The 12,879-nt window shown below is 41.0% G+C and overlaps 1 protein-coding gene across 1 annotated transcript; it reads left to right on the forward strand.

The window, feature by feature from the left end:
- The first annotated feature begins 919 nt into the window (after positions 1-919).
- Positions 920-9,418, forward strand: lpl (lipoprotein lipase). The gene is made up of 10 exons (XM_035761625.2): positions 920-1,194; positions 2,597-2,778; positions 3,097-3,276; positions 4,881-4,992; positions 5,415-5,648; positions 5,934-6,179; positions 7,192-7,312; positions 7,549-7,731; positions 7,922-8,029; positions 8,148-9,418. The coding sequence occupies exons 1-10, from the start codon at positions 1,101-1,103 to the stop codon at positions 8,197-8,199; spliced, it is 1,512 nt and encodes a 503-aa protein (XP_035617518.1). The 5' UTR covers positions 920-1,100; the 3' UTR covers positions 8,200-9,418.
- The last annotated feature ends 3,461 nt before the right edge of the window (positions 9,419-12,879 follow it).

Consider the following 12,879-nt stretch of genomic DNA (forward strand, 5'->3'; position numbering starts at 1 on the left):
TGAGAGAAGGGGCTTGCTTGCACAACACACCCATTGCCCCTTCTCCTTCACAGGAAGGTGTCCACCACGACGTTCTCAGTAAAGGCAAGTGACAAGAGTGTTTTGTTGTCCCTGGGGATGGCTGAGGTATACTTTTATGCCACACATCAATTCTGTAATCCCTGAAGGATCAATGCAACATCTTTTCGCGTTTAAAGTATAGTTTAATTAGGCCTAACGGTTTAGTTGTGGGGGGGTTTTGTACGATATATTTTATAACAAATATGACATTATGCAAGTACATTTCAAATGATATTGACACATTTTTTTCAGCACCAATAGTGTCTCTGCATTTAGCAGAATCCTACACAAAAAACGTATAACTTTTCGCTATATAGAGATAGATCGAGATATAGTTGGACATACATATATTACGATTCATAAATATTGCGGTGAAAAACGCATTGTTACTTAAAACGATGTCACTCACTGGTTCTTCTCCAGTTTGTTGCATTGTGTCTGGTCGGCCTGATTCACAGAAGAGCACAAAACTGGAGCATGAGATTGTAGACTGCGTAGCTCACACACCTATAGAAGCCCATTGATTAATAAACGTTTTTATTTTATTTTACGAAAATATATATTGAACAAAAGTTTTAAAAGGACATAGGCTAAAGCATTGCATCTCTAAAGAAATAGCAAGTAAATCAATTTGGTGAACATATTTTAATCATGACAAGATATTATTCTGAAATGAAGGATTACAAGTGAAAGCTATTGAACAGAAATATAACATTTCCACATTTAATGCGCATTGGTGAAGGCACAGAGTTGCCAACGATTTTTGTTGCAATTTTGCATTTGGAACCAGCCCACTCATTTCAGACCAATGGAGTTTGTTTATTCAAATGAGCCTCTCATAAAGACAACTTGGGGCGGCAATTGTGGCAGACTTCGTAAGAAAGTTATTAACTCTCTGATCACAGTCAGACCACAGTTTTTAACCGGAACCGGAGCTGTGATCCTACTGACTTATACAATTGGATCTACTACTCCTAAACCAATTTTCAAGGAAATTTTCATTCGGGACTTGACAGAGAAACCTCTCGATCAACAATAATATGGGAAAAGAAAATACCTATTTGGTCACCGTTTGGATAATTCTGCCAAATATCTGTGCATCTTTTTCAAGTACACCAGAACAAACACTTTTTGGTAAGTAAGGGATGTTTGTAGAGCTGACTTTGGCTTTGTTAGAGAGAGGTTAAATTAATACATTATTTTCCTGGGGGCTGACTAGCCATCTGGCATTACGGGCAAATGCCAGATGGGTTGGTCAAGTTTTTTGTCCACTGGGTCTGTCAATTTTTTATTTTCTTTTTCACAAAAGTATAATTATTTAGATAATAATGGGTTCCTCAAGGAAAAATTGGTCCAGTGTGGGGGCCTCAAGAAAAATAATGGTCTGGTGTGTTTAGAAATGCCAGGGCTGATTTCTGGTCCCTGTCCGCTCCTAGTTGAATTTCTCCCATAAAATAAACACTCAAGCCACCTGGAAGGAGCATAATTGGTGCAGCCATCTCCAACTGACCCATAGTAACCCAGAAAATAGTTTATGAAGTTGTCAGCCCCAACTACCCCACCCCTCAGGTATCTTTTGTTTAGGGTGCGCAGTGGGAGCTCTTTCCAACCATTGCAACAACAACAAAAATTGGATCCGAAAGAAAATGAGGAAGAAAATAATTATTTGCAAATTCAAGTGCAATTACAACAATACTTTGAGAACTAAAATATGTTAGCATTTTTTTAATGCAAAACAACTATTTTTCATTTGTTTTACACATTCTTGCAAATTAACACACACACATATATAAATATTACAATTATTATTAACATTATATTCGATATTTAATGTGGTCAATAGGCTTATTTGTGATTTGCTTTGTGTGAAATAGCATTACTAGAAAATGTGGAATCATGAATGAATGTTTGGTTGGTAGAAATGCAAGTGGCAAAAGGGGGCGACACTTGACTGTTAAAAAGTTGAATGATTTATTTTATCATGCTGTTAATTGATTATACTAATTGATAAACTGATAAATTCTGCAGATTGTGTTTTTGTAATTATTTTCTTCCAAGATAGTCAGTGTGTGAATATAAAAAGCTGAATTGCCACCACTTGAAAGATCCAATAAAAAATACTGGAATTTGTTTCCTTGTAAAGAATTTGTAGATGCTGCATTTGGTTTGTCATGCAAATCAGAAGTACATTTGTAGAAGTACAATATGTATCTGGTTGAAAATGTAAACAATAGTATTGACTCCTCTGCATTGTGCATAATAGTAACCTGTATGCTATTCGAACAGGATTTTTGTTTAAAGCTCTAACATGCAAGATTATGCACTAGTAGTAAAGCAGGCAGCAGGTAGTGTAGCGGTTAAGAGCATTAGGCAAGTAACCAAAAGGTCACTGGTTTGAATCCCTGAGCCGACTAGTTGACAAATCTGTCGATGTGCCGTTGAGCAAGGCACTTAACACTAATTTGTCTTGTAAATTGCTCTAGATAAGAGTGCCTGCTAAATGACAAAAACATGTCAAAATCATCACTCTATGCAGGTAACAACAACTCTACTGAATGGCTTGAGGACCTCACTGACATTGTATCCAAGTTCTCCCTGAGAACCGCTGAGGTACCAGATGATGACCTGTGCTACATTGTTCCTGGCCAGCCCTTAACCATCCCAGAGTGTGAATTCAACCCTGAGACTCAGACGTTCGTGGTTATTCATGGATGGACGGTAAAAAGCTTTGACATTCTATTATGATTGATTATCACTAAAGCATAAATTGTTTACCATCATTTGAATAAGCTGTATTGTTTATATTATGAGCGAAATAACTCAACAATAATTGTCCCTAAAAATAGATTCAGCAATGATAACTAGATGCATGATGAGAAGCCTCCCGCTGTCCCTAGTTATAACGCTCCAGTGCTCATTCATGTGTTAAAGTGCTGACACTTGGCTGGTCTTCAATCAGTGCATTGAGCAGACAATGGGGGACAGGGCCACAGTGGGTCACGCCAGCCACTGACCCTAGAACTGTGTCTCTTCCAGGTCACAGGGCTATTTGAGAGCTGGGTCCCTAAGTTGGTGACAGCGCTGTATGAGAGGGAGCCCAAGGCCAACGTTATCGTGGTGGACTGGCTGACCCGGGCCCAGCAGCACTACCCTACCTCCGCCGCTTACACCAAGCTGGTGGGCAGAGACGTAGCCAAGTTTGTCAACTGGCTGCAGGTAAGTGATCTCAAGGTCACTGTGTACACAGAAAATAATATAATATTAACTGGGTGGTTCGAGCCTGAATGCTGATTGGCCGAAAGCCGTGGTATATCAGACCGTATACCAGGGTTATGACAATTTTTTTTTTAAAGCTCTAATTACATTGGTAACCAGTTTAAAACAGCAATAATGCACCTGACATTGGTAATGAGGCATTGGTAATATACCACGGCTAAGGGCTGTATCCAGGCACTCGTGCTAAGGACTGCCCTTAGCCGTTGTATATCGGCTATATACAACACCCCCTTCGGCCCTTATTGCTTAAATATAAGCCTCACAGAATGGCCTGATTTCTAACTTGAGATCAGACTTTCAGGCAGTAGTGTAAATGGGTGAGTTGAACAAAAGTTGTATCTGAAGTTTGGAATCGATCTAGTTATTAAAATTACACTGAACAAACATATAAGCGCAACATGTAAAGTGTTTATCCCATGTGTCATGAGCTTAAATAAAATATCCCAGAAATGTTCCATAGTCACAAAAAGCTTATTTCTCCAAAATGTTGTGCACAAATTTGTGCACAAATTTGTTTACATCCATGTTAGTGAGCATTTCTCCTTTGCCAAATGAATCCATCCCCCTGACAGGTTTGGCATATCAAGAAACAGCATGATCCTTACACAGGTGCACCTTGTGCTGGGGACAATACAATTCCACTCTAAAATGTGCAGTTTTGTCACACGGAATTGGCATGCTGACTAAAGGAATGTCCACCAGTGCTGTTGCCAGAAAATGTAATGTTAATTTCTCTACCGTAAGCCACCTCCATCGTCGTTTTAGAGAATTTGGCAGTACCGCAGACCACATGTATGGCGTCATCTGGGCGAGTGGTTTACTGATGACAACGTTGTGAACAGAGTGCCCCATGGTGGCGGTGGGTTTGTAGTATAGGCAGGCATAAGCTACGGACAATGAACACAATTACATTTTATCGATGGCGATTAAAATGCACAAAGATACTGTGACGAGATCCTAAGGCCCATTGTGAGGCAATTAAAAAAATATATATCTGTGACCAATAGATGCATATCTGTATTCCCAGTGATGTGAAATCCATAGATTAGGCCCTAATAAATGTATTTCAAATGACTGATTTCCTTATATGAACTGTAACTCAGTCAAATCTGTGAAATGAATGCGTGTTGCGTTTATGTTTTTGTTCAGTATACTGTATATTATTGGTGATACAATGTTTTAGAAGTGAGATTTGTGGATGTGTTTTCCTCCTGGTTCTGATTTAGTATGCCTCATAAAGGCTTTTTACTGCCATGTTGTTGATCCGCATCATTACACAGCACATTATTGATAGAAGCGGCACATGTGAAGCATATTGTCTGCTAGAAAAATGCTTTAGGGCAAGGGATGACACATTGGTATGATAAACCGCCTGAAATGGTTACATGTGAAAGAAGACAGTATAACTGACGTAACAGAATATACTTGAAAGGGTGTTAGCATCGCATAACCATGGCATAAGAAGATTCACAGCTAAGTCTTTACACAGTCACACTTGACAGCCTAGGAATTAGGAATAAACCATTTTTGCTTTCCCCCCTCAGAAAACACTGGACTACCCCTGGGAGAGGATACATCTGCTGGGATACAGTCTGGGGGCTCATGTAGCCGGCATCGCTGGTTTCCTCACCAACCACAAAGTCAGCAGGATCACAGGTGAGCAGACAGTCCTTCTCTGCTGAAGAGGTTTTATTGTTTGTCTATCAGTCTGTCACTACATGTACCATGGAGGCAAACATACATGCACAGGCCTACATATGCAAGTTCTACCCCAATGAATTTAGCCTCAATAGTACCTGAGTTTGTCTCCATAAAGTTTACTCAACTATGAAATCTCTTTGACCTGCTTAGAATATTAAAATATTTATCCCTAAACCAGATCAGGCCCTGGAGGCAGCATACCATTAAACACCATAATCACATCCATTGAGTACATTGTGGCTTTACTTCAGTCCTGGAAGCACACTGAGGCTTTTGCCTGCATGTTCTCATGCACAGTATTACAGATGGACTGTGACTGTTCTCTCCCTCTCTCTCTCTCTACTTCCCCCTTCTCTCTCCTTCCATCCGTCTCCCAGGTTTGGACCCAGCCGGCCCGACCTTTGAGCACGCTGACAACCAGACCACCCTGTCCCCTGATGATGCTCTCTTTGTGGACGTCCTGCACACCAACACCCGGGGCTCCCCAGACCGCAGCATCGGCATCCAGAGACCGGTGGGCCATGTGGACATCTACCCCAACGGAGGAACCTTCCAGCCAGGCTGTGACCTGCAGAACACCATGATGATGATTGCCACCACAGGCATCCATAGTACGTACTATAACTTAACACTGCAATGTAATAAAATCACACTCTGTTATTACAGTGTAGTAAATCTTCATGAGGCGTGTTTCTTTAAGTTTGAATATCTGCATCAGGTACTTTGACTCCATTAAAAGTGTCATTTTCAATGTCTTAACTTTTCTTTAACTTTAAGTCTGAATAAGCAAATGTCACAGACATGGTTACACAGTTAGTCCGGTGAATATATGAGAATCAGCCAGTGATTTAGTCATCATGGTCCTAATGGTCTTGTTTTATGTGGGTCCTGTGTAGATATGGACCAGATTGTGAAGTGTTCCCACGAGCGCTCCATCCACCTGTTCATCGACTCGCTGGTGAATGCAGCAGAGCATCAGACCATGGCCTACCGCTGCAGCTCCAAGGAGGCCTTCATGAAGGGAATGTGTCTCAACTGCCGCAAGAACCGTTGCAACAAGGTGGGCTACGGCGTCAACAAGGTCCGCCTGCCCCGGAGCACTAAGATGTACCTCAAGACCCGTGAGACGATGCCCTTCAAACGTAAGAGCGAGAGAGATGTAATTGCTTTAGGATGAGAGAGCACTCATGCACAAAGGAACAATTGGATTAATCTTTCTCAGAACAGAAGGTTCATTCCCTGGCACTAGAATAGATTTTCATAAGTTAAGACTTGATGTACATTTGTTACCAAATCCTCAATGCATTGGTCCAGAAGGCTAAATGTAGTTACTGTAGTGGTGGCATGGAGCTAGGCTTAGCTCAAGCTGGCCTTGAGAGCTTTAACTGAACACCGAGTCTCTTTACCAGGCCATGTATGTTACATTAGTACAACGGGGCCCCAGTGCACATACTGTACCAGTACTAGATAACCCTGTTCAAACAGTGTGACTTCCGAAGTCTACACAAGTCCCTCCTTTATCAGTTCCTCCTGACTCCCTATCCATAAAAGATTCCATAACATATGCCCAGCCTGCGTCAATTTTTAACCCCCCTCACCCCACTATTGTAGGATTGGCACAGTCTAACACAGCTGATACGTTAGTGGCATCAAGGTCAAACCAAAACAAGCAGGGGGGATAAAACAAGGTTTATGGTGCAAGCCATGAAAGTCACATTAGAGTGAGTCTATTAGTATTTCAGTAGTGGCTGTAGTTTGGTAACTTGACACCACTGCACGTGACTGCTTACAGTGTAAAGTTAGAGGATACTTTACATGCCAATTCTATTCGTTAATGTGTAATCTGAAGTTAAACATTTTCCTTCCCTTAGTCACCCTTAGTCATGGCAGTAAGCAGATCTATAATATGGGTATGTAAAGACAGGTCATAATCATGGAGGTACTACAGTTCTGTGGGAGCAGAATAAGGATCTTTAGCTTTAACTGTGAGCATCAGTGATGGGATAATGTCCACATGCCACAAACACTTCAAACAGTTGGAGAATGTGTCTCAACTGGGCACACTGCAGGTATTTGCATAGGCAAACATACTCAGGGTTTCGGACGTCTGTGTGGCGTGGTTCTAAATTAAGGTCTCCGTCATTCTTTCCACAGTTTTCCATTACCAAGTGAAGGTGCATTTCTTCAGCAGCGAGAAACTGGACTACACTGAGCAGCCCATGAAAATCTCTCTGTACGGAACCAATGATGAGAAGACAGACATTCCCTACATCATGTACGTATAGTCTGATATTAAAGAAAATATTAAAATCATTATTATTTATTTTTTATATACTTAGTTGTCTAGAAATGCTTGATATCATTTCTAAACATATCCAAACGTACAAATATTATACACTGACATAATTAACCCCAGAGATATCACCTCGTCGCCTCTCCTCAGCTGGGTACTGTATCCAGTACAGAAGGTGAACTGACCCCCTAACCTTTGACCTGTGTGTGACCTCTCAGGCCGTTCCTGAACACTAATAGCACCGTGTCCTTCCTGCTGACCACCGACGTGGACATCGGGGAGCTGCTTATGGTCAAGCTGCGTTGGGAGAAAGACGCTTACTTCAGCTGGTCTGACTGGTGGGGTAACAGCAACTTCCACATCCGCAAAATGCGTGTCAAGGCCGGGGAGACTCAGTCCAAGTAAGTTATGATGATAATGATGAACTGAATTTTCCAATTGATGAGATGGATCAATCAAAACCCAGCAGTACTGTGGACCATATATGAATATCTTTGACACTGCACATCATCTTTCACATTGCCAGTCTTTGAAGTTGTATGATACATGTTTCAGAAGGCTTCACTGATAGTCTTTACTGTCTGACTCCAGGGTGATCTTCAGCGCTAAAGATGGAGAGTTTGCCTACCTCGTCAGAGGAAAAGACGACGCAGTCTTTGTCAAATCAAAAGAGGACAACATGAGCCGGAAAGAGAAAACGTAAGAAATCTAGAACATTTTGGAAACTTTGAATGCATAAAAATCTATCATATCCAAAGATAGGATTCAGAACTTTCTTCCTCGTTTTATTTTGAACTTTTTTTTCTCTTATCTTTAGGATGCACAGGCTCAAGATGCAGGGAAGCCTCTTCAAGAAGAACACTGTATGAAGCAGCACTTGAATACAGTCTGCACTGCAGCCCACAGCCAAAGCTGGATGAAGCCAGGGAGAACGTGCTGGAGAGAAGATAAGAGATGTTAGTGTCTGACATGTACCGTTTTCTGCCTTCCATTCTGTCATGTCATCTCCACCCCCAAGCACAATCTATATCACTTTATCCACTGTGCTGGGAGTCAGTTTATGGGCTTTTTCTTCTATTAACCGCCATCATGGAGAGTGTTACAAATGTCATTCTAAAATCAGCTTTTTCATGCTTTTGACTTTGTCTAACGTTGCTACATTATCTTTGTAATCCTTCATCTGTGTCCATGTATGCAAATCACATCAATGTATTTCTAACCCTATACTGGGTAGTTCCGATTCAAACTTTTGATTCAAAGAGATTAACATAGCTTCTGCTTTTAAGAAAGCTTTTTGACACATTCGGTATGCACACTATAATAGTCATGTCACTAATGCCATCGTGCCTAAACAACTAACTGCCACCACCACAGGGACCAAAGATGGTGACACTGTCTCCTGAGTTGAATATTACAGTGATCCGTGTACATGGCTTTTCAATCAGTGTTATACAGTATATATGAGTTGTTGTAGATGAATTCCCTGCTTGTTCTTTGTGTGCATTTGGTTATTGTGTTTGGCAGGGGTCACTTTAAGGGCGTTAATCCACGTCAGTCAATTTGATCATTCAACAACTAGTCAAACTCGATTGTTGTGTTTAGATTCATATTTAATTGGCCACTTGACTTGAGAAGATAGAGGTCACAAGCAGAAGTTAGCATTTCCTGAAAACGTTTATAGGTCAAAAATTATGTGAAAGCAATTACCTTAACCCTATTGGTCAATCATACCCTTTTGAAAGGTCAAACAAAATGCTACACTAAATACAGAACATATCTGTGAGCCTTTGCAAACATTGGTGGACAGCCCTACATAATAGCCATAATGCATCCCAATAATGTTTCATATTCTATTTATTGAATGTACCTGTATATATTTGTATATTAAGCTGTAATATATTTGGGCAAGTTTCCATTGCTGTCTTTGTTTTTATAGATTCATCTTTGTGATTTTACACGTGTGGCTTTGGACAGACTGATCAAATTGGTCTCCATGCCAGCTGATGAGTACATTCACTTTTATGAACTGAAATGCAGTGCACTGTATGAAGGAAAATCATGATACTTTAATAAAGTGAGTACATTATACATCTGGGTATTATTGGATTTACTACTCCCCTGATCTACATATTGTGTTCTTGAATTCCTTAAATCTTGTTCTAACCCTATAACATGTAACTAGATACAACATGTAGCTATTCTTAGGACATTATTAAAATCTCTATCAACATCACTCAATAGTGTATAATTGTTGGCAAAACATAATTTACAAGACTGACAATATAAGCATATAGTCAGCAGGTAGTCTAGTGGTTCGAGGCGAATCAGCAGCCGGAGGGTTGCCAGTTCGAATCCCGGGTCTGATGGGAAAAATCTGGCGGGAAGTGAGCTGGCAACTGGAATCTGGTATCAAACCCTAGATGCCATTGCCTGCCATTGTGCCCTTGAGCAAGGCACTTAACCCAAACAACAACAGCCCCCCTGGGCCCAGTGTGGCAGCCCCACACACCGCTCCAAAACTTTATAAGTACAGTATGTGTGTCTTTAGGAGGGGTTGTGTTAAAAGCGGAACTCAAATTTCGGTTGGACCTTGAGTACAATTGACCAAAAAAGCATTCTTAATCTCTTGATATAATCACATGCTGAACCTAGTGCCATCAATATAGAGGCAGTTGTCATTCACAGGTTTTATCAATATTTGCAAACAAGCATAAGAGAAATAACACTAATATAATTTTATGTGGATGGCTACTGTTGTAATAGTAGTGTTATTACTCCTGTGCTTAACACACAGTGGACTCATTGTGCCTAATCTGACACCTGCGGCTCATTAAACCTTACGTCTGACATGTGCTAGTAGCACAACATCCACATTAGAGCCTATCATCAGTACCCTAAAATACCAAAACAAGTTACGCCACACATAGTGGCAATACAACAGAGAAATAGTTTTGGACCCCAAATTCCTGAGTTGGAAATACATGGTAGAATTCCATGAAAACAGTGGGGTTATTGGGTAAATATTGGAATTTGGACCATCCAAAAAATAAGGAAACATGATAGGATAGATATTTTCCATCTGGTAAATGACAGTCAGATTGAGGAATGACACTGATGTGTTTAAGCAATCCGGTCTGCCTGTGTTCCCTCAGGGGTGATGGGTCTAAGTAGGTACTGGACAGAGATAGGGTTAGGAAACCTCTTCCCTCCCTTGAGGTCATTGAAATATTTCCTTATTGTGTTTTTGTGTTTGTGTACGACTGTAAACCCCTACAAAGATGTGGTTAAAACCTTACTTTTCACTGAACTTATTGTCCCCAGAATGCCTCTCTAAGATGTTATTGTCATTTTTACATTGGAGTTCTTATGAAAAGCTCCCAAAAAAAGCAAACAACGTGAGACAATGTTTGCAGTGAAGATGTAATAGTTCTGAATAATTTTACAGATGTTCCTAATGGGAAAATATCCACTTCTGGCTCATTTAGCTACACAACACACTATACACCACAACCATGATAAATAAACTAGGATATCTTTACACATGGTAAGAACTTCCTGAAGCCATTAGAACCACACATGTCATTCTTAAAAAGAACCCTGGAAAAAGCAGTCCAGAACAATTTATCACTTCCAAAACTTTGGACAGCAGTTGGCTTCCAAACCACACCAATTTACTGGCTCTTGCAGATCTCCACAGTACAGCTTGCCAACATTATCTCATCAAAACAAACTACGTCACCATAACACTGAATGAGATGCTTCCCTCCAAAATCGAATCAGCTTCCCTCCAGAATTGCAGCACCGTAGCAATGGGGAGTGATTGCATCTGTTTTTCTACTGCTGCTGTTCCTTCTTTACAGGGAAACTCGGTCAAGTTCCTAGAAAAGCAACATTAGATTGGATGACAACTGGAATGCTACAAGAGCTGCTTTTTCTGGGGGGAGCAGCAGGGGATGTGTGTGTTGAATCTGGCAATAGTACAATAAGACAACTGCTGTGGGGATTTTCCCCCCTTTGTCCCACTTGTTCCATAACAACAGCGACAAATACCAGCATCAGAGCCCAAAGTTGTTTCTCATTCTGAGCGACCAGGGGCCTCTGATAGGTTTGTCAGGGCGTCCCCTCTGGACTTTCCCTTGGCGCTTGACAACAATGGTCCACCATAGAGGCTAGACACACTTGCCATGTGCACATTCTTGAAGGGAAGCATGTGACCCTAGCAGGTGACATTATTCTTAGTCCTACGTACACACTTGTGCACTGCTTAGATAATGGAAACACAGGACTGGTCCAACAGACCTCTGAGGCTGACCAACCACAATTCACACGGACTCCAGATCCCTACTGACTGATACAGTATGTCAAATGTTGAGAAGATCAACGGTCTTAAGTGAGGAAGCGGGTTAAAATCAAACTAGGCCTATGTCATGCTGATTGGTTGTAGACCTATTCCTCCCATAGTACAACCAGTGGGTATCCCAGCATAAAGAGTCAAACACCAACTAACTAAAAGCATGCATTTGTTCATTTGTTATTAATCTCCCACAGAGATCACATGATAGTTAGGCTACATCCCTGAATGTACCTAAGCAAATGATCAAACTAAACATCCAATTGAAATTGGCTTTACAACAGAAAGCAAGTTTGGATAAGCTCAAATGCTGTTTTGTTAGAAAGCAGGGGAGAAATGTTGTTGAAGCGATCTTGCATCATTACTAGAACACAATTTCTACGTAAGTCAAGGGGCTATGGATGTATAACATGGTGAATGGTGGCTAGGGTAAGAGGCTGGGGGAAAGGGGGTAGAGGTGTGGTTGGTTAGGATTGGACTATGATTTATACTGGCCCATCTGGGCTCCTCCACTCAGAGCAGTCTTCTGGAACTAAAGACAGTAATGTTGATGACATCACAGGTTTCGCGCATTGCTTCTCATAACATGATGTTCCACTTTAGTTGTGCACCTAACCCCCACATAGCTCACTTAACACATACCTGCTAGAGGAAACAGTTCCCTCAAGCAGACCTAATGTGGGCTGAGGTTCCCCTTGCATGGAAAAACGCCATAAAATCCTCTGCACTGTGATATGTTGTAAAGGGAAAAAAAACATGATCATATGTCCAATAGTTATGGCGTCATGTTGTCATAAATCAATTGACAAAATAACTCAAACCCAGCTAGTACATTTGGTTCCTTGGAAGTTGTGGGAACGTGTGTTTTTGGTTTCCATTTCCTGTAGGAACGAAGCCATATGTTTCCTGAATGGTGAAACTGATTTTTTTTTAAACATTCTGAGGACACAAGTGAAAATTTCACCTGTTCTAAGAACATTGGTTTTTAGGATGTAGGGAGATTCTGAAAACGTTTTACTCTGGTTCCTTGACATATAGCTAAGGGCTATTCTTAGCACGACACAACGAGGAGAGCCTGGATACAGCCCTTAGCCGTGGTATATTGGCAATATACCACAAACTAGTTACTTACGTAATTGGAGGAGTAAAAATAAATGTTTTGTCATACCCGTGGTATATGGTCTGATATACCACAGCT

This window comes from Oncorhynchus keta, chromosome 22 (assembly GCF_023373465.1).
Source record: "Oncorhynchus keta strain PuntledgeMale-10-30-2019 chromosome 22, Oket_V2, whole genome shotgun sequence".
Lineage (NCBI taxonomy): Eukaryota > Metazoa > Chordata > Actinopteri > Salmoniformes > Salmonidae > Oncorhynchus > Oncorhynchus keta.

What these genes read in the sequence shown, in the direction of transcription:
- lpl (XM_035761625.2), top strand. Translation starts at nt 1,101, where the DNA reads ATGGGAAAAGAAAATACCTATTTGGTCACCGTTTGGATAATTCTGCCA. An exon ending in ACCAGAACAAACACTTTTTG is followed by an intron (nt 1,195 to 2,596) that starts GTAAGTAAGGGA and finishes CACTCTATGCAG; the next exon opens with GTAACAACAACTCTACTGAA. An exon ending in TGGTTATTCATGGATGGACG is followed by an intron (nt 2,779 to 3,096) that starts GTAAAAAGCTTT and finishes TGTCTCTTCCAG; the next exon opens with GTCACAGGGCTATTTGAGAG.